This window comes from Dendropsophus ebraccatus, chromosome 6 (genome assembly GCF_027789765.1).
Source record: "Dendropsophus ebraccatus isolate aDenEbr1 chromosome 6, aDenEbr1.pat, whole genome shotgun sequence".
Lineage (NCBI taxonomy): Eukaryota > Metazoa > Chordata > Amphibia > Anura > Hylidae > Dendropsophus > Dendropsophus ebraccatus.
In genome coordinates, this window is record NC_091459.1 from 9,880,525 (window position 1) to 9,907,646 (window position 27,122).

The 27,122-nt window shown below is 44.0% G+C and overlaps 1 protein-coding gene across 3 annotated transcripts; it reads right to left on the reverse strand.

The window, feature by feature from the left end:
- Positions 1 to 1,021: 1,021 nt before the first annotated feature.
- Positions 1,022 to 27,122, reverse strand: ZNF451 (zinc finger protein 451). 3 transcript variants are annotated; one of them, XR_011363610.1, is made up of 17 exons: positions 27,015 to 27,122; positions 25,024 to 25,092; positions 24,169 to 24,246; positions 20,991 to 21,110; positions 19,639 to 19,750; positions 18,818 to 18,968; positions 18,104 to 18,230; positions 16,675 to 16,828; positions 14,695 to 14,842; positions 10,430 to 12,063; positions 9,219 to 9,302; positions 8,298 to 8,441; positions 7,605 to 7,735; positions 5,974 to 6,160; positions 4,560 to 4,631; positions 1,676 to 1,714; positions 1,324 to 1,372 (listed from the first exon to the last, which is right to left on the reverse strand). XR_011363610.1 is itself a non-coding variant. In XM_069974479.1 (16 exons), the coding sequence occupies exons 2-16, from the start codon at positions 25,090 to 25,092 to the stop codon at positions 1,326 to 1,328; spliced, it is 3,225 nt and encodes a 1,074-aa protein (XP_069830580.1). In that variant the 5' UTR covers positions 27,015 to 27,122; the 3' UTR covers positions 1,022 to 1,325. The 3 variants fall into 3 exon arrangements, 2 of the variants coding, with proteins under 2 accessions (XP_069830580.1, XP_069830581.1); XM_069974479.1 differs by lacking the exon at positions 4,560 to 4,631 and having other exon boundaries at positions 1,022 to 1,372; XM_069974480.1 differs by lacking the exons at positions 4,560 to 4,631; positions 27,015 to 27,122 and adding an exon at positions 26,963 to 27,010 and having other exon boundaries at positions 1,022 to 1,372.

Here is a 27,122-nt window from a genome sequence, read left to right on the forward strand (position 1 = left end):
GTGTTTTCTTTCCAGTCTGACACAGTGCTCTCTGCTGCCACCTCTGTCCATGTCAAGAACTGTCCAGAGCAGGAGGTGTTTTCTGCTGCTGTGGACAGTTCCTGACATAGACAGAGGTGGCAGCAGGGAGCACCGTATCAGACTGGAAAGAATACACCACTTCCTGCAGGACATATAGCAGCTGATAAGTACTGAAGACTGGAGATTTTTTTAAATAGAAGTAAATTACAAATCTATATAACTTTCTCAAACCTGTTAATTTGAAAGAAATAGATTTTTGCCAGAGTACCCCTTTAACAAGCACATTTTGTCCCCCGAAAAAAAACGAACCCTTGTACAGCCATCTTGATAGAAAAATAGGATGCCTTTACACACAAAAATTTTAACCACAGTTTAGAAGCAAAGTCCAGAAGCAAATTCAGCAAACAGTAATATCAGTCATTCCCTTTTATTTTCTGAACCTTTTAAACCACTCCTGCCTCAAAAATACAAAAACTGCTTGATAAAATTAAATAAAAAAAGTTAGGACAAATTCCTAATATACACTAATTATGGGAAATACACATATACTTCTATTTCCCTCAATTTAGTAGATCAGGCAGGCTTCGATTTTTCTAAAAAATAAATAAATAAAAAAAAAAAAGTGATGTCACGACCTGGTTTATACCTGAAAGATCCAGCAGGGGGCGCAGTATATGTAGAAATTACATGTAAAAATAACAGGGCCCTCCCTGTCCTTTCGGCACATAATTTAATTCCGTATTTGTTCACTAATTGTTTAGTCTAATTCCAAATTATTCCTTCATTTGCTGTGATTAGTAGATGATTGTTGTAATGATCGTAACTAAGGACTATAGTTCTGTGTAATATGCTTAACGATTTCAAGTTAACGACAAACTTGTTTGTGATCGTTTTTTGTTGATCGTTAAAAATGGCTTAGGAAAAGGCAACTTGCGTTAGTCTGTGCCTACAAAAATTTATTTTGTAGTCTGATCGTCTGTAGTATGATAAATTACACTCATTTTAAATGTGAGTATACATATTTATTAGCACATTATATCACACACATATATAGATATATAACAAAAATATTATACAACCTAGAACTGGGAAACGACATGAAACAAGAAAAAAAACAAACCTTTAAGAGAAGTCTATAAAAGACAATATAAAGAGAACTATACAGAAAGAAAAATGTGAGAGGAACGTATGGGAGAAATCCTAGAGAAACTCCTGGATGTTACCGCTGGGATGCATCTCTGAAATTATTATTATTATTATTAATCATACTAAGGCGCAATGTTCACAGAGCTTCTCTCCTCCCTCTACATTTCCACCAAGCTTCTTCTGATCGCTTCTTCAATGTTGGCTTCTGTGGAAAAAAAAACAGCAATCTAGTTATAAGATGAGTTTCGTATTGCTGGCCTATAGAATGGTTTCCTATCTTACCTTTAGTATATGTAAAGACAGTATGTGCCTAATGAAAGAAAAACTATTTTCCCCAATTTTTACTAAATATTAGGCCTGACTAGCCCAAAATAATTATATAAAATCGGTCTGCTCAGCGTATTCCGCTCTATATCATGCTGCTGGCGGATATGATTCTGGCGTATATAATTGCATCTTCAACTTGACAGGATCCCATTAAATTGGACGAAAAATGGTAATGACAAACCTTCAGCCAATGCAGCTGTGTTTCTCTCGTCATCAGAGTCTGTAAAGAGAAAATTGTATTTTTATAATAAATAAAAACATTTTTTACAAATTTTAAAATATTTACCAAAATATTAAAAAACTAAAAGTGTATTTTTTTTTGGGGGGGGGGGGGGGGAGGGAGAATCAATGGAGCCATGTTACAGAGTGGTCCCGCCCCCAGTGCTTTATGCCGGGCTTGCGCTCGGGAATAGACCAGCGCCATGTGCGTGCGGCAGTTAAAAAAAAAAAAAAAAAAAAAAGACTGCGCCAGTTATATGAGAATAGGGATCCCAAATGCCTTGTCTATATGGAGTAGTGCATGCCCACTTCACCCACTTGCTATGGCCCTCATCTACAGGATCTGTCAGCCCCAGAGTGAATGGGACCAGAGGCCATTGCTCTACACACATGTAGGACCCACAATAACCCCATGACCCCAGCACGCAGACCCCCGAGCAATCAGACAATCATGGTTTATCCTAGGTAGGCAATCGGTTGTAATCTTGTGATAACCCCTTAAAAATATCACTGAGGATAGATTTTAGTGCAGGCTTTGAGGTTGTTCTTCAGGGTGATTTTTATTTAAAGTGACTCTGTACCCACCATCTGACCCCCCCAAACCACTTGTACCTTCGGATAGCTGCTTTTAATCAAAGATCTGTCCTGAGGTCCGTTTGGCAGGTGATGCAGTTATTGTCCTAAAAAAATACTTTTAAACTTGCAGCCCCGTGCCCAACGGAAGTATCTGTGCCCTAACTTTGCACCACCCCCTCCATCCCTCCTCCCCACCCTCTTCATCATTAGGAATGCTCCAGGCAGATTGTCTCCTAATCCTCACCTGTATCAACCTGGCACATGGGCTGGATCGTTAAGGCACCTGTGCAATGTTCAGCATGGAGAAAATGTTTCAGTGGCATTCCTAATGATGAGGAGGGTGGGGAGGAGGGACGGGAGGGGTGGTGCAAAGTTAGGGCACAGATACTCCTGTTTGGCACAGGGCTTCAAGTTTAAAAGTATTTTTTTGCATAGCAACAGCAATGTCACAGTGCAGAGAGGAAACCAGTGAATAGACACATGGGGGTGAAAACTGGTACAGGGATGTAAGTTACTTTACTAAAAACAGCACATTTGCTTTCCAATATACGTGTAAGTGGTACTCATCTGGTTTTAACTTCTTTGCTTCTTGACACTGCCCCCCCCCCCCTTTTGTATTATGACTTCCCTACACAGGTGTAAAAAGTAAATTTGGCAGTTTTCATACGTTATTTTATATCATAAGTCATGGTGCTTGTTCCAGTAAAAAGTGATCTTTTATCATCTGCGGATTGTGCTATCTGGGTGGGGCTTCACAGATAAAGCACCACTTAGCCCCGCCCACAACACCACCGTTGGCCCGTTCCCGTGACGTCATCGTCACATAGGCCACGCCCCCTCAGCGGCCATTGGTATGTGCCTACCTAGAGGGGGTGGGGCCTAGACCTTTGGGCTAGCCTGTTCAGCAGGGCCTATGCACCGATGACGTCACGGGGCGGGACCAACGGTGGCTTTGTGGGCGGGACTCAGTGGCGCTTCTGCCGTGAAGCCCCGCCCAGATAACACAATCCTCAGATGATAAAAAAAATCACCAACAAGCACCATGGATGTATGATATAACAAGCACCATGATGTATGATATAAAATAAGGTATGAAAACTGCTAAATTTACCCTTTACACCTGTGTAGAGAAGTCAGAATGAAAAAAAGGGGGGACAGTGTCACTTTAAGCCCCCAGTAATTTCAATGAGAGCTCAAGGCAGAACTACTCAGAAGAAGTGGTGATGTTATTTCTTATACCAGGTAGACCAGGGATGGGGAACCTTCGGCCTCCAGCTGTTGCAAAACTACAATTTTCATCATGTCCAGGCATGATGGGAATTGTAATTTTGCAACAGCTGGAGAGCCAAAAGTTCCCCATCCCTGATGTAGACAAACATGACCTGGTTGTTGAAAACCATGCTTTTTTCACACCTCCCACTGACATCAATGGAAAGTTTTTTTTCTATTGTAAACAGCAGCCCCCTTTCCCCCCCCCACCTCAATATTCAGACAACCCCAACTTCTCCCTTCTCCTAAACCTGGCTCTGTCAGTAAGTGAGATCTCGCTTAAATTAGGTTTTTAGTATAAACATTTATTTTAGATAGATTGCTAAATAAGTAATACACTGAGATTTTTATAGTCCACTTGAAGCAGCATAAAACTGTGAGGAAAGAAGCAAAAATCTCAATATTATTAGAAGGTAAAGAATTTAAAGGGGTTTTCCAATGACTCATTTTTGTGTACCTACCCTGATCCCCCAACGCCACTGCTCTGATGATGCCTGGTCCCGCTGTACGGCACTTCCTGAGCCGAGACACTGCTGCAGGAAAGAGACCAGGCAGCGTCATGCAGCGGGACCAAGCAGATGTGAGGGGCAGCAGCAGGTGACTGGGGCAGGGTGAGTACACTTTTTTCCCCTCCCTCTCCTCATTTACAGTATGTGCACACTACGGAATCCAGATGGAAAACACATTGCGGATTCCGCAGCTCACACCCGCTCGCGGACTCTGGTGGACTCCATTCTATGGTTTGCCAGATTCCGTCGTCTGCCCAAAGAATGAACCCGCTCAATCTTCGGGTAGAAGGCAGAATCTGTCAAACCATAGAATAAAGCCTATGGTAGCAGCGGAGATGCATACGGCTGCGAGCTGCAAAATCTGTGATGGGTGTTCCGTCGGGATTCCGTAGTGTGCACATACCCTTACACTAAAATAAATACAAGACGTTCCCTTTAGGACACAACTGTATCTATCTAAATTAAAAAGAGAATTGCCTGTATACAGCTTACCTTCTCATGAAAGCTAATAAAGTGAGTCTAGCTAGCCCGCTCCTTCATGCAGTAGGTAGACAAATTCTTTTCCTCAAGGTAAACCAGGAAAGCAAACTTTGGTTAAATCTTTACATTTCCTTACTTACATTTTGCACAAGTCTTGTACAAACTATGGTAATTGCAATCGTAACTAACAACTATCTTTCCGTGTATTATGGTGAATGATTTCAGGTGGTTCCCTAAAAGCGCTCGTAGTGTATCCTGTTAATCGGAGAGAAAACGGAAAACCGCTTCGAATAATAGGACCCTAAAGGGCTTTTTACACGGAACGAATGTTGTGCAAAAAAGATCATAAAATCATTCAAATTAATCGATAATCTTCTGGTGTAAATGCAGCAATGATCAAACTATGAAGGAAAATGTATTCGTATGTTGTTCATCGCATCTTTAAACTGACCTCAAAATCATTGTTAATCGCTCTCAAATCTCTCAGCGTAAACACTCATCCTTCACAGTATATAGATACAAACACAATTACGACCATATTTACGATCGTAAGTACGATTGCATTAACAACTTATCTTTTCATCTAAACATCTATTATTTAAAAGAAAAACTCATCCCTTGTCGTACTCTAAGAGAGCGCTTAAGCGACTTATCTGTACGTGTACGCGAGGCCAAAACAATCAACTTTTTTCAATATGATTTTGTAGCCTCAGGTGTCCCTTGTTTCCATTGGGGCTTTTGCTTTCTTGTTATACGCTTCTGTTTCTGAGCTATAAGGGGTCTCACTATTTGGTTAGATAGCAAGTATTAAACTAAATGTACAACACTTTGTACAGTACCTCTTTAGGTCGGCATATACTTGAGAATAGGCTACCAGGCAGTGGCGTAGTTACCATAAAGGCAGACCATGCCACTGCTACGGGGCCTGTGCACTAAGGGGGACAGCAGGCCCCTGATCCTTTAACAGTGATTTGTGATGAACGCTTACAATTAAATGCTGCAGTGCTCTAATCGACTGAGCAAGAAGCCCCTGGCTTCGATCCCTGCCAGTCTCTTGGGGCCGGAGGCTGCATCGTACCTTCAGCCATAAACCCCTGCCCATACACATACTCACCTGGCCCGGTTCAGTCTCCTGGTGTTCGTTCTTCCAGCTCCCTGGTGACGTCACTTGTGCACCGGAGAGCTGGAAGAACAAAGGGAGGGGCGTGTGTACAGGATTCATGGGGCCCTGTACAGTTTTATGCTATGGGGCCCCATAGCAGTCACTCACTTACAAAAGCCTGGGCCTCTACTCACTACTGATATAAATGACTATAAAGGAAAATATACAAAAAAAATCGCGAACATGGGCAATTTTATTAGGTAAGCAGTCAAAATTTTTGTCTTGAATACTTGTTGCCTTTTGTACGTAATAAAGGGTGGATACCTTGTGATGTCTCGGCTATGCTGTTCAGTAAGGCGCACATCATGTCTCCCCCTAAGTGGTGTGGATTAAGGATATGAGAGGGCCGCTGGGTTCTTTTCAGCTGGTTCTCCAATTCCAAGAAACCTTTATCACCGGAAAGGATGGTGAAAGGGATTTGTTTGGGCAGCTTCTCATCTAGGCGACCGGCCTGAAAGCACAAACACCACAAAGCCACAAAGGTGTAACATCAGTCGCCAAACTGTTCACAATAGTCACCAATATAATGTATACCCAGGGCTGTAGTCCTGCCCCAGTACATATTAATAAGATTTAACAAAAATGGCGCTAGGGATGAAGTAAAGAAAGCTACCTTCATTCTCAGTGTCCTGTGCACTATGGAAACATAACAGTTGGTTCATCTTCTAATTTACGGTTAGTTCTTCTTTAAAGGGGAACTAGATGAATCTAACCTGCTGATAGCCCCCTACTGTGCATAGGGCGCCCAGGAGGAAGCTATGTCTCTTACCCTCCTCGTCTGCGCAGTTCTTGTGCGGTTAGCAGTGTAATCCTCAGTCCGGAGGACCTGAGGAGCACTGCCACGCCCACAGAGCGCAAGCCATCTCACGTAACAGGGGCGGGTCAGTGCTCCTAACGGTGCTCTGCCCCTCTTTTGCCCACTCCAATATCATTAGAAGGAGCGGGCTGGCTTGCACAATTGCGGGGCAGTTCTCCTAACAGTGCTCTGGACTGATGACTACACTGCTAACAGCACCGAGGAGGAAGGTAAGAGACATAGCCCCCTATTGCACACGGGGCGCGGAGGAGGAAGGTATCAGCAGGTTAGATTTGTCGCTGGGAGTCCCCCACTGATCTCAAGAATGGGGACGCAACTGCCCCGCAATGAATAGAGTGATAAGCCCTAAACTTGAAAGAATTGCCAGTCCCACAGAGAATGAATGGAGGACAGTCCACAATCCATTCATTGTGGGGCGATTGAAACCCCATTCTCTGGATTGGTGGGGGTCCCGGTGGTTGACCTCCCAAACGATCAGCTTGTTATTCCCTATGATATAGCTAGGGGAGAACACACTCAGATGGTAATATTCCTTTAAAGAGTCAGATTCTTCAAAAGTAACTTTTGACATTTCATCAGGCATGTGAAAATTATTGATCACGGCAGTTCTCACTGCCGCGACCCGCTTCTATCACAAGATAAAGCCCAGGAGAGGGCGTGGTGGTTGTGGGAGCCACTCCCGAGCCGCTTGCTGATTCCAACAATTTAGCCTTATAGACTATAATGAGGCTAAATTATCGGAATTAGCGAACTGCCGGGGAGTGGATAGCATAGTCACCGTGCTCTCTCCCCAGCTATATCCCCTGATCACAGCAGGTCTCACCAGTGACATGCCTAATGACATAAGGTGGTGGTCCAACAGCATCCAAGATGTAATTGAGTCCAAGCTTTATTTACATAATCAACATTTTGCCATCTGCATATAGTTTACAGGGTTTTTTTTTTTTCATACTAGCACAATATGCAGTGGGATCCCTTAGTGGTGGCTGGAGATTGTAGAGTTACAAACGGAAAAAACCCATAATGCATATAAAAAAATAAAATAAAAAAAAAGAACACTCTAAACACTGGAACTTACATGCATGCAAATAGCAAAGTCAGCTGCATCTTTCCTATTAGTGCAACAAGGATGAAGGAAAAAACAGCCAGTGTTTGAGAGATACTTATAGATCTGGCAGGTCGTGGGGGGCTTCCAATTGTTTTTCCCACCTAAACAGATACAAGGATCCATGTTAATGTAACATTGTCCAAATAACACATCCAAATAAACAGATCCTTCGTCTATTGTGCCTATCGCTTAAAAGTAAGAACCGACGGCCATAGACATGGGACAAATTTATTCAAAAAGATAGTCATATGTTATGTCTATTCAGAGCAGATGATGATTGGGCCAACATATTACACATAGTTGTGCTGGGCTCTCTGGAACAAGAGATGGTGTTTACAGCGTCCCTATACTACTGCAAACAAAGGTAATGGTATATATATTCTTGTATAACTATAATTATTGAATTTTGTTGTAGATTTGTGAATGTCCTCCCCACTTTCTGTGTATAGCGGGAAGATCCACAATGAATCATGCGACAAAATCCACATGTAATGCATATGTTTTTTGCTGCATATTTGTGACAGTCCAGCACGAAAAAATTCTGACATGTGAAATCACCCTAATGGGGCGTATTCCGTCTGACTGCCTAGGACGGAAGAGGCAGTAAATTTGGTCTGAATTGAGAATATTTTCAATATGGACACTATAGATATAAAGATTTACCTTGAAATCCCCAGACAAAAGTTCCCTGGTTCAATTGTCCCGGCAGATGAGTGAAAAACTGGGCCCAATTGTCCAAGTCAACAAACACGATGTGCGTCATTGTTTGAAGAAATTCCAAATCAGGCAATTCATTTTCCCCGACACCTAGATAGGGGCAGAAAATGTATACTTTAAAGGGAATCTGTCACAAGGTTTATGCTGCCTTAAATGAGGGCAGCATAAACTAGTGACAGAAATTCTTAACAGATCGGTGTATTAGTTACATCATTCTGTTCTGCCGTTCTCCAAATATGCAGGAGAATAGGATTCTTGCCAAACCTCTCCCCTCCAGCTGCTGATTGACAGTTGACTGCCTATACACAGCATGGATAGATAACTGCCAATCAGCAGCTGGTGGGCGGGGTTTTCTGCTTCTCATGAATATCCACGACTACTGAGCTCACTCACATAATGGAGAGGACTACTTATTGTCCATGTTATTCAGGAGGAGATCTCTGGATCAGCTGCACAGAGCAACGTAAGTGATACATCATCCTGTTCAGCTTCTCTGTCACTACTTTATGCTACCCTGAGATAGGACACCATAAACCTACTGACAGAGTCTCTTTAACTTGTCTGTAAAACATACAAATTAGCAAGTAAAAAAAAAACAAAAAAAAAAAACACTATGTGCATGTCCCTGTCTCCATTGACGGCAAACATCAGGTACCTGCACAGCAGCACCTATATAAATAATGTATATTCACATGCAGCAATGAAGTTCCATGCTTCAGAAACAGCCTATTCATGTGTCTGCTGGTGTGAACATATGAATTTGTACACAATATATTACTGTATGTTAACATAGGTAACTTGAAGAAACTTTACTACATAGGTAACTTGAAGAAACTTTACTAAGATTAAAAAAAAAAAAAAAAATACCTGTATCCATCAGTTCTACTTCATTACTCTCAGTTTTGCAATTAGGGAGAGCCGAAACTGGTTCCAACATCATAGGAGACGTTCCTAAAGAAATTGTATCAAAAGGCTTCAACTAAAAAGAACTAAACATATAAAAAATATATCATTAAAAAAAAAAAAAAAGTTCTAATTCGGCACAAAAAATCTGACCATGACACATCCATTTCTCTTTTTAGATGTACCCATCATTCCAAAACATTTTTCAAAATCTGGCTGAATATTCCTTTTTGCAGATCAGCTGACGCTAAAATATTGCATAGTCCCCGAATAGGTCCCATTCCTGGTGAATTCCATGAATGAAAACTTTAAGATTTCATGATTGTTTAAAATAGACACTAAAATGCCAAATTAGAAAAAAAAAATTACAAAAAGTTTATTATAAAAACTTTCAATTGGTCAATTGTGACTGAGGCATCTAAGAGGTTGGTCAGTGGGTGGCATCTCTCTCTGCCACCTCATCAGGTATGACAGGTATTCTATAGCAGCCAGGGGCCTGATGAAAGCCCATTGTCTGCCATCTTTACTTTGGTTAGGGCCTAATAGGTGGCCTGTGAAACTTTCAAATGACAGACTGAATACAGAAATACTGCAGTATATATTTGATCTTGTGGCATTATGAAAAATGCCAAAGCAAGTTAAAGTATTATGTGACCCTAGATAAAGGATCCTATCACAGCTCAGCTTTCATTATACCAGACTCATTAAAGGGGTTATCCAGTGGTTAAATTTTTTTTTTTTATAAATATTACTGACCTGTTGGTTTAACATAATAAACATGTTATACTTACCTATCTGTGCTCCCCTGGTGTCTCAATGTGGCCTCTCCGATGTCCCCCCGCTGACTGCAGCTCCGCTACTTCCAAGATGAACTCGTCTCAGTAGTTACAGCCCACTCAGCCAATCACTGGCCACAGGGCTGTCCCATCTCAGTCAGTGATTGGCTGAGCAGGCTGCCCCTCCAGAGTCAGTGGGGGCACCGGAGAGGCTGCACCGGGAAAGGTAAGCATAACATGTTTATTATGTTTACTAAAAAAGCAATATATAAAAAAAAAATTCAAAAGTTGGATAACCCCTTTAATATTTGAAAGCTGAGCTGTGATTGGTTCCTATGGGCAAAAGCTTGATCTTCCCAAATATGTGAAATTCTATGTGAAAAAAGGAAAGTACCATACCTGTACCCCTACTTCCCACGGGCACTTTTCCATTTTCATGAACAGAAGAGGACCTGGGCACGTTTTCAGAGAGCGCTGGAGATCTCCCAGTAACTTCGTAATGTAACTTTGCATTGGTTTTCCCCGTCATTGGCTTCTTCTCTCCACTTGCGTCACTGCCTTTGAAGATGAACACCTCGTCCTTGGACGTGCAAGGATTACTACTGATGCTCGGTTTCACGAGGAAACAATGCTTATGGTGATAATGGAGGTGACCACCACTGGCATCGTTGAAGGACTTTGCACAAATGCTGCACTTCACGACAAAGTTAGTGCCGCTGGATTCCCCGTTTTTATCACACAAGTGGCTGCTTATTCCTTCGAGGGTTTGTTCAGTGGCCGGGCATGAGCAGCAGCTATACCAGAGCTTTCCTTTCTCAAACAGATTCCTCAAGCATAGCTTGCCGTCCTCCTTCCTCTTCACTTTGTTGGTGTATTTGGTTAGACAGCCACACGTCAGGCGGTTCTCTGTCCCGTCCGCGCTAGTAGATGGCACTTCCGGATTTTTAGACGGGGACTGGACCTGATCTGAAACAAAGCCATAATCTAAGCCGTGGAAGCTCTCGTAGTGGTCTAGAAACTCCCGCTCTTCATCCAAGTAGAGATCTTCACAAAGGCCACAGAAATACTTCAGCTTTAGGTCTCCATCGTGTTGCTGCTGACAGTGCCTGAGCAACGTTTCGAGCTTGTGAAATTTCTTTTTGCAAGTGTCACAGATGTACTTATGGAACTGATGTATGGCTAAAGACTTGCAGTGTTGCTGAACCGTCTCCTCCGAATCAAACATTTCTTCACATATATGACACTGCCACGAGCCCTTAGAAGATTGCCGTGGCTCGGCCGGGATTTCGTCTTTTGATGGTACACGGGGAGGCGTCTTTGCTTCAGCAGTGGTGGCTGGCTGCTCCACCACATCATCTTCATAATAGAATGAATGACCTCCATGACAGTCTGAAACATGCGCCATGACATTTTCAATTCTTTCCAGCAACACTTGGCAAATTTGGCACCAGAAGCGGAAATTACTCAGATGCGCCCCGCCATGGAACCTGCTCATATGTAGGTGGATAATGCCCAGATTATCAGCAAGCTTGCCGCACACCAGGCATTTGTGACTGATTCGGTTGGCTGTCATCATATGCTCTTCGGCGTGTTTCTCCGATGGGAACTGTTGCGTGCACTCACAGAACCACGCTTTCACCAGGACATCCGCCTCTGTCTTCACAGGGCATCCGCTAATAGTTGACGTACTGCTCTCTTTTTTGCATTTCGGTAAAATATTACTTAGAACATCGGCGTCGCGTAAAGTCCTTTTAAGCGTGCAAGGTTTGAGTCTGGCATTGGCTGCAGACAGGCGGATATCGGAAGGCGTTTTAGTTCCTTCGTTGATGTAACAGAAGGCGAGGATGGATTCCTCTATGGAGGCAATGCGCTTTACCTTATGGTTGGTCCTTTCTATGTGCTTTGTGATGTGGGCGTCAGTGCTTAAAGCTTGTTTACAATACGGACAATAGGCCTTTAGTCGGAACACCGTGGCGACATCTCCGATGCTTTTCTCAGAGAGGGAAACAGGACCGGCCTTTCGACACTGGGTTCTAAATTGAACAGAACAATAAGAATGCATTTCATCTGGAATTGACAATAGGTGTATAATAAAAGGTCAGTTTCTTCTATCTTTTACATTATGAACGGATCCCACAGCTTACTAAGGGAGGTTTGTTTTTTTGGTTTTTTTTTTTTGCTTTTTGCAGCTTTGTGGCCATTAGGTTTTTTGTGTGAACTTTACCTAAGTGTGACCACATTTCTATGCACGGCTGGCATATGCTCCTGAATGTAGCAGAGCTAGCATCGTGTCGGTATAAGTGAACTTATGTTGGAAGTCAAAAGTAACAGTATTATTAGAATAGAAGTCCGGCTAAGCACTTTCTCTCCCCCCCCCTCCCCCCCCCCCCCCGGCTGGACCTCTTCTATAACCCCTTAAGGACCGGGCCATTTGTAACTTTTGCGCTTTCGTTTTTTCTTCCTCGCCTTCTAAGACCCATAACTCTTTTAGTTTTCCACCTACAGGGTCATGTGAGGGTTTGTTTTTTCAGGAGCAGGTGTACTATGTAATGGCATTGTTAATCTGCCATTAAATGAATGATGGAACCCCCAAAATATCATTAATGTGGTGAATTTGGGTCAAAAAATGCGATTCCGCAATTTTTGGGGGGTTCCATGTTTACGTAATGCACTTTACAGTAAAACTGGCATTTTTTGTTTATTCTATAGGTTGGTCTGAACACAGCGATATGCAGGTTTACTAGGTTTTCTAAAGTTTTACTATTTTTACTAGCAGTAAAATGTTTTTTTCTTTTTGCTAATAGGTGTATTTAAAATGGCCCAATTATGACTCTTATAGCGCTTCTTTTATTTTAACCTACGGGGTTGTATGGGGCGTCAATTTTTGCGCCATGATCTCTAGTTTTTATTAGTAAAATGTTTTTCTAGATCAGACGTATTGATCACTTTTTATTCATTTTTTTAAACATAAAAAGTGATTTCATAAAAAGAATCCCTGCTTTTTTGGACGCTTTTTGTTCACGCCGTTCACCGTGCAGGAATAATATTGTTTTATTTTAATAGATCGGCCAATTGCGCACGCTACAGTATATTATATGTTAATTAACCTTATTATTTTTTTATGTGTTTTATGTATAAAATGGGAAGGGAAGGGGGTGATTTTCACTTTTATTGGTGGAGGGGCTTTGGGGCATTTAAAACGTTTATAGATTATTTTTTTTTTCACACTTTTACATTACTACATTAGATTGAATACACTGATCACTGCGTAAATGTACGCCAGTGGTCCTTAAGGGGTTAAAGGGAACCAATCACCGGAAAAACACATATAGAGCTTTTGAAATGTGCTGTTAGAGCACACAGTACACTTGCCACACGTGTTTCCATAGCCTCCGTGCCTTCCTCGTGTAAGCCGCAAAGTAACTTTATAAAACTGGCGCCCTGTATGCTAATTACCTGAGGTAGTCACCTGGGCGGTGTTCGGCTAGCAGGTAGTCACGGTCCCCTGGGCGTTCTTCCACTGTAATCACGCCCCTCTGGGCGTGATTCAAATGGCCGAGTAGCTGTGACATTCTGATGCCGGACGCCGCCGCACATGCGCAGTGCAGCCGCTTCCATTCTGGCGGTACTGCGCCTGTGCAGAATAGCCTCGAATAGCCTGTTAGCCGGAGTTCGAGGCTATTCTGCACAGGCGCAGTCCAACCGGAATGGAAGCGGCTGCACTGCGCATGTGCGGCGGCGTCCGGCATCAGTACGTAAGCGCGCCGACGTTGGGCACGGCGCGCTCCCGAGTGACGCCACAGCCACTCTGACATTTGAATCACGCCCAGAGGGGCGTGATTACAGCGGAAGAACGCCCAGGGGACCGTGACTACCTACTAGCCGAACACCGCCCAGGTGACTACCTCAGGTAATTAGCATACAGGGCGCCAGTTTTATAAAGTTACTTTGCGGCTTACACGGGGAAGGCACGGAGGCTATGGAAACACGTGTGGCAAGTGTGTTGTGTGCTCTAACAGCACATTTCAAAAGCTCTATATGCGTTTTTCCAGTGATTGGTTCCCTTTAAGTTCCTAAAGATCTATTATTTAAACTTAAATCAACTTTTTTGTTCCTCATTTCCACTTTTGTCAGAAGGTTTTTTAGTTCGTTTAGAGTACTGGGGCAAGGCTACCATCCCCCAGAGCACCAATCCATCCCCCGGCTGGCCCACCCCTTTTAATGATTATCAGGGACAAGTCAGATTGGTGCTCTGGGGGCTGTAGCCCCATCCCCAGTGCTCCAAATGGCCTTACCAGAAGCAGGATTTAACTACAAACTGCACAAGATCTGCACTTAGCATGAAGGCACCCCGTGCGCTATAGGGAGCAATCGACATGTTAGATTAGTCTAACCTGATGATAGTTTCCCTTTAACTATATATTTACTGTTTTTTTATGTCATGACACTAAACTTCTATTTCATAAAGTGGTGTAAACAAAGTGGGAGGAGGGGTAAATAGACTGAGGCGTCCTCCATCAGGCTGACACTACCTGAGCCTAGCAGTCAGCCAAATATTAAAATCCCTATGATTTGGCAGCCCATAATAATAAAAACAGCACAGGAATTTTATTTCTTGTTTTTTTTTTTGTTAGTTATAATAATAATTTAATAAACATACACACCTGAAATGTGCATTGAGTTCTACATGAGAGCGCAACACAAGACGACAAGATGTACAAACAGTTTGGTAAGGAACGTCTTTACAAAGGCCGATCAGAACGTTTTTAGCAAATGTCGGTATAGGAATAGGACACGGGACGCCCTTCTCATCTGTAACAGAAACACAAGAGGCATTACAATGTAACTTGAACTTAAGGGCTGGATTTTGGCAGTTTTTATTATTTCCAATTCAGGGTATATGTAATTTATTGACATTCTTAATACTCTTTGCACTATAAATAATTTTTCCTTATCATACGGGTCACTACATTAGTGGCAGTACCATTTTTTTCTATGGTAAAAATGGGGTTTATATTGTTGAGTTTGCATGTTTGAGTTGTGAACCATTTCATATTTGCAGATCTGCTGACGTACAAGACGACTGTATCCCCCCCAAGGAAGTAACCCCTATCTTTTTCCACAGATTTGGTATCTTGTTTTGCAACATGTTGACATTTTTTTTTTAAAAAAAACAGCAGCAATTTCTATTGACTTCCATTAAAAAAAAAAAAAAAAATGATCAGCCCCATTTTTGTGTACACTAAAAAGAGGATGCGATTTGATTTTATATATATAAATATATATATATATGAGAGAGAGAGAGAGAGATGAGATATGTGTATATATATATATATATATATATATATATATATATATATATATATATATATATATATATATATATATATAGGAAGTCAATTGAAAAATGGGTGCACACACAAATGCATCCATTTTATCATCCATTTGTTGCATAACATGGATGAGGAAAATGCATTGCAAACCCAGTGTGAACCCGGCCTTATGGTCCATTCACACGTACAGAATCTGCGGGAGGTTTGATGCTATGTTCATTTAGTTTCACTGATATCTGCATCAGCTGCAGATCCTGTACGTGTGAATAGACCCTAATACTGTTTCCTAGTACAGTGGTGCCTTGGATTACGAGCATAATTTGTTCCGGGACGGCGCTTGTAATCCAAATCCACTCTTAAACCAAAGCACATTTTCCCATAAGAAATCATAGAAATGCAGACAAATTGTTTTACACCCCAAAAATAATGATTTTATATTCTGAATAACATGTAAAACAAATGAAACAAACATTTAGAAGCAGCTGAATCTGTGATATTATAAGTTACTGTACAGTATAGCAATCAACATGTTGTGCATAATGTATAGTAAGTGCATAACCCTGATAACACAGCAGCAGTTTGTAGATACAGGATGGAGCTGCAGATGCCCATAATGCAGTAGCGTAGTACAACAGGCTAGAATAGATAAGCAGGGCTGCTGTCAGAGGTCTGTGTGGTCACATCGCAGCAATGGGGAAGGGGGTGTGTTCAGCATGGACCAATCATGACTGACAGAGACTGCAGGGAGCATGAAGGAATGAGCAGGGCATATATAGGCACATACATGCAGCGCTCTCTGTCCGGGGAGAGAGGGGTTACAGCTATGGAGAGATTACTTCCACAGTCCTGTCCCCTGATGTAAGCCTCAGCCTGAAGTGGATCTGCTATGATTTGGAAGGTGAGGGAGACTTCCTGCTATACAGACCATGCCCCTCCCCCACTCCCCCTCCCACCCAGTACAGGGAGCTCTTACACCAAAGCAATGCTCTTACACCAAGTCACAATGTTGAAAAACTGTGCCAGCAATTCAGCCTACTCTCTTCTCCCGTCTACCCCTTCTTTACTATAACCCCAATCACTACACCCACAGGAGCCACAAAGCTGGAAGATGATAAATTTAGCTGAAAAGCCTGCCAGATAGTACAGCAGAAATAGAAATTATGTTACAGGATGTGCACTAGTAAGGAGGTTGTGCTAATGAAAACTGAGTTGAATGTTTAATACAAACAATAATAAGTTACGAACAGAAAATATAAACTTTCTACAGCATTCCAGATGTGAAAATCAAATATGAAGTCCCTAGACCAATACCTCTGAAAACAATGGTTCTCTTGAAGTGATTCTTCAGAGACATGTGCTTCAGACATTCATCTCTTTGGTAAAAGAGTAGAAAACAGCACGGACAGGCAAAGCATTGGATACACAGTGAGGGGATTTGCTTTTCATGGCCATCCGCCAAATTTACCTAGAGAAAAAAAAAACAAAAAAAACTCGACAGTTTAAAAACTAATCTCACTCACAAATCATCAATGTAAAAGTAAGGAACATCAAACATATACATACACAGGCCCGGACGTATCCAAGTGTGTAAGATAGAAACCCATGTAAACTGCCCATAGCTGCCAATCACAGCTCAGCTGTCAGATCTAGTAAAATGTAAGCTGAGCTGTGATTGGCTGCTGTGGGCTGTTCATACTTATTTTTATTTTACACATTTTGATAAATCTGGGCCATAGTTTGGAAACCCTATTAAATGGCCATTGTTGTTTTAAAGTGTCACTGTTTTTTTGTTTTTTTTTTATTAAGTCCAGGCGATTTTAAGAAACTTTGTAATTTGGTTTATTAGGCAAATATGCCATTATCTGCATTCAAAAAGACTTTCCCCAGGTCCCCCCCCCCCCCCTCCCTCCTCTCTCTCATTCACTGTTCATTATCAGGAAATCTCCACTCTTTTACATCAGTTGATCCCTGTGTAACCTATGGAGAGGGGAGGAGGGAGATTAGTCACCAGCAGAGAGCAGAGAAGAAAAGATTACACAGCGGGACCTGTGTGAAAGCCCTCAGAGGTCAGAGAGGTCAGCGCTGACTTCAGAGGAGATAGCCCAGTGATGTAGCTGTAAATTAACTCTTTGTTGTCCTGTTTTGGTGCCTCATCTCCCTCCACCCCTCCCCTCTCCATAGACAACCATGAAGACAGGGGGGAGAGTTTCAAACTGTTTTTTTTATGATAAAAATGCATTTTTCGACTAATAAACCTAATTACAAAGTTTCTTAAAAATCGCCTGCACTATTGATTTCTGCAGAAAAATTTAAACAGTGACACTTAAAAACGAATAATCAGTTTTTTTGTAAAAATGGATTAAAAACAGATACATTTGTGCGCATTCGCTTTGATCTGTCATTTTCCATTGGCTTCCATTATAGGAAAAAAAAAAAGGGATCAAAATGCATCCGTTTTTTAACATACACAAAAACGTGGTCGACCACATTTTTGTGTACGCTAAAAAAGGAAGTGTTTTGATTAATGGAAGCTAATGGATAAACATTGGATCAAAACGGATGCCCACAAATGCATCCATTTTTTCATTCGTTTTTCTATAAAAACGGATGAAAATAATAGTGAATAGAGTGAACCCGGCCTTACTAACATTACTGCACAAGTTTTCTTATCAAATGAAATGTAAATATTATTAGGAACATAATCGTTCTCTGATGTTTCTTTCTGTTGCAGATAACTTACCGCTGCTGAGAGGTGATCATTATACTCTCTGATGCTCGGAAACCGCTTCAGGCACAGAACACAGGCGTATAAGTTATCACACACACCATGAAGAGCGATAGTCGGGTCACATGGGGAGTGATCAAACCTTAAGAAATGAAAAAATTTAAAAATAGTTTTTATCTGGACTTTTTTAATAAACTAGCATGGCATTGACTACTGTGGGTGTTGTATGTTGTATACGCACTCAGATTATTGGTTTTTGGCTTATCTCTGATTTCTTTACGTCCTGTGATGTCATGTTCAATACCCGTTCCCTGCTGAATGGGCCTTATTTGGCAGATTATCGCTCGGTTTAATAGAGCCCTTTCTCTCCCTTCCTTTTATTAGTGGACAGTGACACCTAGGCAGGGCTGTGGCAGATGGGCCCTATATCCCTGCTGGGGAGATGTCCCATCTGCTGTGAAGCCCCACCTAGGTGACACTGTCCACTAATGAAAGGAAGTGGTTTTGAAGCAGAACGTCAACCAGACCAGTCTTATGACTTGTGGATGGTGTGGAGAACTGCACATAGAATAAGGGGGTCACTTGAAGTTTTATCACAGAAGCTGCTGGAAAGTGTCTGCTGTAAAATATAGCTGGCGCCCACTGCACTTGGAGAGGGCTCATCCGGACATCCTTTCCCGACATGTATGTATATTGGCTTAGTAAGACAAGACTGTGTATTCCTCTTACCTCTTGAGATGACCTAGCAGCAGTTGTCCATTGTCAAACCTTCTGTTGCAGTGCATAACAGGACAAGTGATCGGCTGACTCCTTATGGGACTGTCTTCATGGGATCTAGAGAAAACTCTTCGGCTGGCGGAAACACTGCCCGGTCTGAGGCCTTACATTTTAAAATGGAAGAATTTATGTTACTATCATGTCCGTAATATTAACCTTGTCAGGTATATCATACTAAAAGAAAGATCTTTCCTGCTATGTAATTGCTATTACTTATATAGAGAGCTTCAGACCATGAAGGCGCAGTGCTGCGGCCCCTTTGGTCAAGCAGTCAGATAGGGTCATCTCCAATGACTCAACAGCCCAGATCAATCTGCTTGAGGACAGATTGACTGTCTGGGTTTTCCCACAAAAACAGATCTTACCACAAATGTCACCCCTTACAATGTGTACAATAAAATCAGCAGAAAATCTACATATAGCCTATGACTACTCACAAGTCTTTTTTTCAGCATTTTGACAACGGGCATTTTGAGGCCAAATGAGGCTGGGTTCACACTACGTTTTTGCAAAAAATGGTTGAAAAACTGATGAAAAAAATGGATGCAACTGTGTGCATCCATTTTCGATCGTTTTTTTCATTGACTTTCATTATTTAAAAAAATGGATCCGTTTTTTTTTTTTACGGACATAAAAATGAGGTCGACCATGTTTTTGTGTATGCTAAAGAAAAACGGGTCCATTTTGAGCTTTTTTTTTCTTTATAATGGAAGTCAACGGAAAAACGGATCAAAACGGATGCACACAGTTGCATCCGGTTTTTCATTGCTTACCCGGCATTTTCAGCCACTCGTTGACGCACATCCGCGCATCGTGCATGCCAGGGAGATCCTTGATGAATTCCAGCTCTTGCAGACCATGAGCGTGCTGATGGTTCATCTTCTCCTACACAACAAAACGTATCTTCTGTAAAGCGGCACACTACGTGAAAAGAGACCAAACCTCTACAGAATACGCAAACTAAAACCATTGGGATATTTTTTTGTGGATTAGCAGGGAGGGGGGACCAAATCTCTGTTTAAAGAAAGTTGGATTTTCGGAGTTAAAAAACAAGTTCCAGGGTTTTTACGTTTAAAATTAAAGCGAATGTGTCTCCGGACAATGACTTATTGGTTTAATAATTTTTTTATGTTAAACATATTTTTTTAAGAATTTTTGGTGACATTTCTAATTTTCCATTTTTTCTATCTATATTATAAAATAATCCTGACATCTTGCAGTTTTCATTCTCACCACTTGAACAGAAACTAAGCCGAGACTTCCTGTTGTGTCTGGTGATAAGATAAGCTGCTGTAAAGTGATCTGTACAGCATTGCAGCGTCACCTGACACCAGTAGATACAGGAGACAATAGCAGCTCCCTGTGGAATGACCTTTTCAAAGGTCACAGTGGCGCACCACATCTATGCCAGTTGTATTTGATTTACAAGGTATACAGAACTCCAACCTTCCTATATAAGACAGGACTCAGATCTAATTCTAGGTGCCCTAGATGTGGGATGCCAGAGGCCCATATGTGCCAAGGGAGTGTTGTAAGCGGAGGAGTTACTGGAGGGGAGTAGTGGATCTGATTTCAGGGGTCTTCATGATGTCTTTGTTTCTTTTATCTAGTATTATGGGGTTTAATGATGATCTACACCAGGAATAGGGAACCTTGGCTCTCCAGCTGTTGGAAAACTACAACTCCCACCATGCCTGGACAGACAAAGCTAAAGCTAATAAAGCACACACTCTTCATTAGAGAGCAGCAAAGTGAAGACGGGTTTGCTGTGTCCATTATAATCTATGGAGCGGGAAGGAGCCAAGGGAGATAGAGTAGGGTGAGCAGACAAGCAGCCCTGCCGTTGGGAGACTGTCAGAAAGCTCAGTACTGGTCTGGGAGCTTGGCGAGAGAAGATTGCAGGATGATGTTTTGTACAGCTTTTCTCCTCTCTGTGCTCATCCATCCCACTCTACCCCTCCCTCTTCATAGGACATAATGCACACAGAAATCCTGAGAAGAGGGGGGAGGTAGGAAAACAGCGTTCTCAGAACAGAAGGAAACTCTTTTGCTTAATAAAACCTATTACAGAGTTTCTTAAAATCTCTGAAAAACGACATTCATATGACTGTTCAGAATAACTCACCTGAAATGCTTTGTTTTTGTCAGCTTTGTGCTGTTTTTCTTCTTCAACTTGGCGCGCAAGACGATCCAGGGTCGAAGTCACTCGGTCTTTGTGACGATCCACATGGTCCTTTATGGGTCTCTACATTACAGAGGAAACAGACATTTTAATAACAAACTTAAACCGTCACTGTCACTTCAGAAAACTTTTGACATGTCAGAGACATGTCAAAAGTTTCGATTGGTCTAGGCCCGAGTGTTCACACCCGTACTGATCGGGAGATAGAGCTGGGAGAAAACGCGCTGCAGCGCATCCTCTCCCGGCTCTGAGTCACATGATCAGTCAGGCTCCATTGTAAGTCCGACTGATCACGTGACTCTGCAGCTCCTCTTCTCCCGACTCTATCTCCTGATCGGTATGGGTGTGAACACTCAGACCCAAACCAATCAAAACTTTTTACGTGTCTCTATGACATGTCAAGTTTTCTGAATTGACAGTGATGCTTTAAGAACCTGACTAAGAAAAACGAAAACTGGAAAATGTAAATTACATTCACCAGTGATTCTGATGCATGTGATGGTCGGCAGGTTTAGAGTCCACCTCTGTTGGACCCATATACACTCACCGCCACTTTATCAGGTACACCTGTCTAACTGCACGTTACAACTTAATTTCTAATCAGCCAATCACATGGCGACAACTCAGTGCATTTAGGCATGTAGACATGGTCAAGACAATCTCCTGCAGTTTAAACCGAGCATCAGTATGGGGAAGAAAGGTGATTTGAGGGCCTTTGAATGTGGCATGGTTGTTGGTGCCAGAAGGGCTGGTCTGAGTATTTCAGAAACTGCTGATCTACTGGGATTTTCACGCACAACCATCTCTAGGGTTTACAGAGAATGGTCCGAAAAAGAAAAAACATCCAGTGAGCGGCAGTTCTGTGGGCGGAAATGCCTTATTGATGCCAGAGGTCAGAGGAGAATGGGCAGACTGGTTGGAGCTGATAGAAAGGCAACAGTGACTCAAATAGCCAACCGTTACAACCAAGGTAGGCAGAAGAGCATCTCTGAACGCACAGTACCTCCAACTTTGAGGCAGATGGGCTACAGCAGCAGAAGACCACACCGGGTGCCACTCTGCTCAGCTAAGAACAGGAAACTGAGGCTACAATTTGCACAAGCTCATCGAAATTGGACAGTAGAAGATTGGAAAAACGTTGCCTGGTCTGATGAGTCTCGATTTCTGCTGCGACATTCGGATGGTAGGGTCAGAATTTGGCGTCAACAACATGAAAGCATGGATCCATCCTGCCTTGTATCAACGGTTCAGGCTGGTGGTGGTGGTGTCATGGTGTGGGGAATATTTTCTTGGCACTCTTTGGGCCCCTTGGTACCAATTGAGCATGGTTGCAACGCCACAGCCTACCTGAGTATTGTTGCTGACCATGTCCATCCCTTTATGACCACAATGTACCCAACATCTGATGGCTACTTTCAGCAGGATAATGCGCCATGTCATAAAGCTAGAATCATCTCAGACTGGTTTCTTGAACATGACAATGAGTTCACTGTACTCCAATGGCCTCCACAGTCACCAGATCTCAATCCAATAGAGCATCTTTGGGATGTGGTGGAACGGGAGATTGGCATCATGGATGTGCAGCCGACAAATCTGCGGCAACTGTGTGATGCCATCATGTCAATATGGACCAAAATCTCTGAGGAAGCTTCCAGCACCTTGTTGTATCTATGCCACCAAGAATTGAGGCAGTTCTGAAGGCAAAAGGGGGTCCAACCTGTTACTAGCATGGTGTACCTAATAAAGTGGCCGGTGAGTGTATAAAGTCATTCAGCCACATGGGGGCGGTATTTTGGTTACAAAATGACACAGAGCTGAGGTATATATGTATAGTAGTACAGGAAAGCAGAACGGACCCTCACCCCCAGACCTCCATGCACTTTTCACTTCTGGCTTTCTTAAGGGGTATCAATATCTCGAGGTAAAAAGTGCGTGAAAGGTTTGGGGTGGGGGTTCCTACTGCACTGCCATTCATCTGTATATAGGTCTGTTTGGGAAAATGTAGGGGTACATATTTGTTATTTAGCCTTTATATACACACATATATATATATATATATATATATATATATATATATATATATATATATATATATATATATATATATATATATATACACACACACACACCGGTCTATTACGTACATCATTCTTTTCAGCCGTTCTTCTAATATGCAGGAGAATAAGATTCTTGCCACACCCCTCCCCCCGCCCTCCAGCTGCTGATTGACAGGTGACTGCCTTTACACAGAATGGAAAAATAACTGCCAATCAGTAGCTGGTGGCCGGAGTTTTCTGCTTCTCATGAATATCCAGGACTACTGGGCTCATGCACATAATGGAGAGGACTACTTATTGTCCATGTTATTCAGGGAGAGATCTCTGGATCAGCTGCACAGGACAATGTGAGTGATACATCATTCTGTTCAGCTTCTCGGTCACTAGTTTATGCTACCCTGAGATAGGACACCATAATCCTACTGACAGAATCTCTTTAAGGGTGCCTTCACACTTACCGGATCCGCAGCGGATCCTCACGCTGCGGATTCGCAGTGAGATCCACTGCGGATCCGGTACCATTCACCCTAATGATAGCACATACCCGCAGCGGGATTGCTGTGAGTATGAGCTTTAACCCCGGCGCCCGCATCCCCAATCGCTGCCCACATTCCCCATCATCTCTGCAGCCCGTCCGCATTCCCAATCATCCCCGCAGCCGGCACGCATCCCCGATCGCATCATCCTCGCAGGGGGTGATCGGGGATGCGTGCGGAATGCAGGGATGATGGGGGATGCGGGCAGGCTGCGGGCGGCGATTGGGGATGCCGGGGCTGATAGGGGCAGCGGCGGAGCTGCAGGAGGCGGGGATGCGGCGGGGCTGCGGGCACCAGGGGGTTAAAGCTCATACTCACAGCGGGATGTCAATGCGGGTATGTGCTATCATTAGGGTGAATGGTACCGGATCCGCAGTGGATCTCGCTCCGAATTCGCAGAAGTGAGATCCACTGCGGATCCGGTAGGTGTGAAGGCACCCTTAGAAAGGTATTTGCAAAACAGAAAATCAGTTGCAGAGTACGACACTACTGAAATACAGACCACACACACAGAGAATTCACACTTACATTTATGTACAAGTCCTGAGTCTCATCGTCGCTACTAAGTAAGTCAACGCAATCCAGAACAGGTCTCAGCTGACCTTCCTGTACAGAAAAACATAGTATAACATTTATTCTAGATAGCAGTTCTGGCAGAAGAAATCCTTGTATCTGCTACTGACTGGGTGTAAGGTTGTAATAGCCGGCAGCCGCCTCGTAATATAGACAGCCTATTACACGGAGCGGTTTTTAACGATTAACGACTAACAATAAACGATCGCAAATGAGATTGTTTATCATTAACCTGAAATCATTCACCATATTACACAGAACGATGGTCGTTATTGCGATCGTTACTATGATCGTTTATTCCTTCTGATCCCAGTAAAACAATGAACAATGTGCAATTACACTAAACGATTAGTGAATAAACACGGAACTCGAGTGAACGAATGTGGAATTACAGCGAACCATTAACCATAATCTTAGGTTCAGATCTAAATCAACGACATACGAACGATTTTTCGATCGTTGTCTGCAATTACACAGAACGATTATCGTTTAAATTCGAACGATATAACGATATTTCACACAATAATCGTCCTGTGTAATAGGACCCTTAGTCACCTGCTATATCACCGTGACTCAGGACGACTACTGGTCTGACTATCTGCTGGCAATGATATAGTCCAGGCTGGGTGCCAGATATCACTAATGCTATGAGACGGCTCGGGCCAGAACCAGAACAAAGGGGCCACAGCGGCTCCAGATGATTCTGGATAAACCACTTCTATCTCGATAAATCTGAATTATAAGAACGTACCATTAAAATGACAGGAAAAAAAAACATGAAAAAGTATGCATTGTGTTTCCTATACTTACACTGACAAACTGGATGTCATCCTCACTGTTGCGGTCTTCTCCTTCTAGCATGTCTATATCATCGGACATCTGTACAGAACGAGACAGGAGAAGCAATGACAGCTATGGATGCTGAATGAGACCCAAATGGAGACACTCCAGTATCAGGCCATGTTCACACACAGTATTTTGCAACCAAAACCAGGAGTTGGTTGAAAACACAGAAAGGCTATGTTCACACACTGTTGAAATTGAGTGGATGGCTGACACTTAACCCCTTAACGACATGGGCTCAGGAGCTGACATCTGACATTTAGCTCTGCTATGCCTGAATACGAGACACATACTGGGGGGGGGGATGGGATACACACATACTGGAGGGGATGGAATACGCACATACTGGGGGGGGGGGGGGGGGGGGATACGCATATACTGGGGGGGGGGACGGGTGATACGGACATACTTTGGGGGGGGACGGGGGATACACACATACTTGGGGGGGATACGGACATACTTTGGGGGGGGATACGGACATACTTTGGGGGGATATGCACATACTGGGGGGGGGGGACGGGGGATACGCACATCCTGGGGGGGGGGATACGCACATCCTGGGGGGGGGATACGCACATCCTGGGGGGGGGATACGCACATCCTGGGGGGGGGGATACGCACATCCTGGGGGGGGGGATACGCACATCCTGGGGGGGGGATACGCACATCCTGGGGGGGGGGATACGCACATACTTGGGGGGGGATACGCACACACTGGGGGGGGGGGGGATACGCACACACTGGGGGGGGGGGGGATACGCACATACTGGGGGGGGGATACGCACATACTGGGGGGGGGGGATACGCACATACGGGGGGGGGGGGGATACGCACATACTGGGGGGGGGGGGATACGCACATACTGGGGGGGGGGGGATACGCACATACTGGGGGGGGGGGATACGCACATACTGGGGGGGGGGGGATACGCACATACTGGGGGGGGGATACGCACATACTGGGGGGGGGATACGCACATACTGGGGGGGGGGGATACGCACATACTGGGGGGGGGGGGGATACGCACATTACTGGGGGGGGGGGGGGATACGCACATACTGGGGGGGGGGGATACGCACATACTGGGGGGGGGATACGCACATACTGGGGGGGGGATACGCACATACTGGGGGGGGGGGATACGCACATACTGGGGGGGGGGATACGCACATACTGGGGGGGGGATACGCACATACTGGGGGGGGGATACGCACATACTGGGGGGGGGATACGCACATACTGGGGGGGGATACGCACATACTGGGGGGGGGATACGCACATACTGGGGGGGGGATACGCACATACTGGGGGGGGGATACGCACATACTGGGGAGGGGGGATACGCACATACTGGGGGGGGGATACGCACATACTGGGGGGGGGGATACGCACATACTTGGGGGGGGGATACGCACATACTGGGGGGGGGATACGCACATACTGGGGGGGGGGATACGCACATGCTGGGGGGGGGGATACGCACATACTGGGGGGGGGATACGCACATACTGGGGGGGGGGATACGCACAGACTGGGGGGGGGGATACGCACATACTGGGGGGGGGATACGCACATACTGGGGGGGGATACGCACATACTGGGGGGGGGGGATACGCACATACTGGGGGGGGATACGCACATACTGGGGGGGGGGGGATACGCACATACTGGGGGGGGGGGGATACGCACATACTGGGGGGGGGGGGGGATACACACATAATGGGGGGGGGGGGACACCCGTGCTCTCTGCAGTCTGACACCCTCACTGCTGCCGCCCTGTCACTCAGTGCAGGAGAATGGAGGCGGGCGGGCAGGTGTGCACCATCACTGGCTCCCATAACACCCGGGACTCTGTATATAATATACAGCACACTGAGTATATACAACCCCGCTATGCATCACTCACTATCTGTAGGAAGGTATACAGTATACCGAGCCCCTGCACGGCCGGTACTCACCGTCACCCCGCACCCCGTTACCGGCAGCCGCTCCCGCTCCCGGGACTTTTACAGTTACAGATTCCCGCGTGTAGTTGCTATTTCCAAGTGGGCGAAAGGACCTTTGAT

What these genes read in the sequence shown, in the direction of transcription:
- ZNF451 (XM_069974479.1), bottom strand. Translation starts at nt 25,092, where the DNA reads ATGTCCGATGATATAGACATGCTAGAAGGAGAAGACCGCAACAGTGAG. An exon ending in GAGAACCATTGTTTTCAGAG is followed by an intron (nt 14,843 to 16,674) that starts GTATTGGTCTAG and finishes TTTCTGTTACAG; the next exon opens with ATGAGAAGGGCGTCCCGTGT. An exon ending in CGTGGGAAGTAGGGGTACAG is followed by an intron (nt 9,303 to 10,429) that starts GTATGGTACTTT and finishes CAATTTCTTTAG; the next exon opens with GAACGTCTCCTATGATGTTG.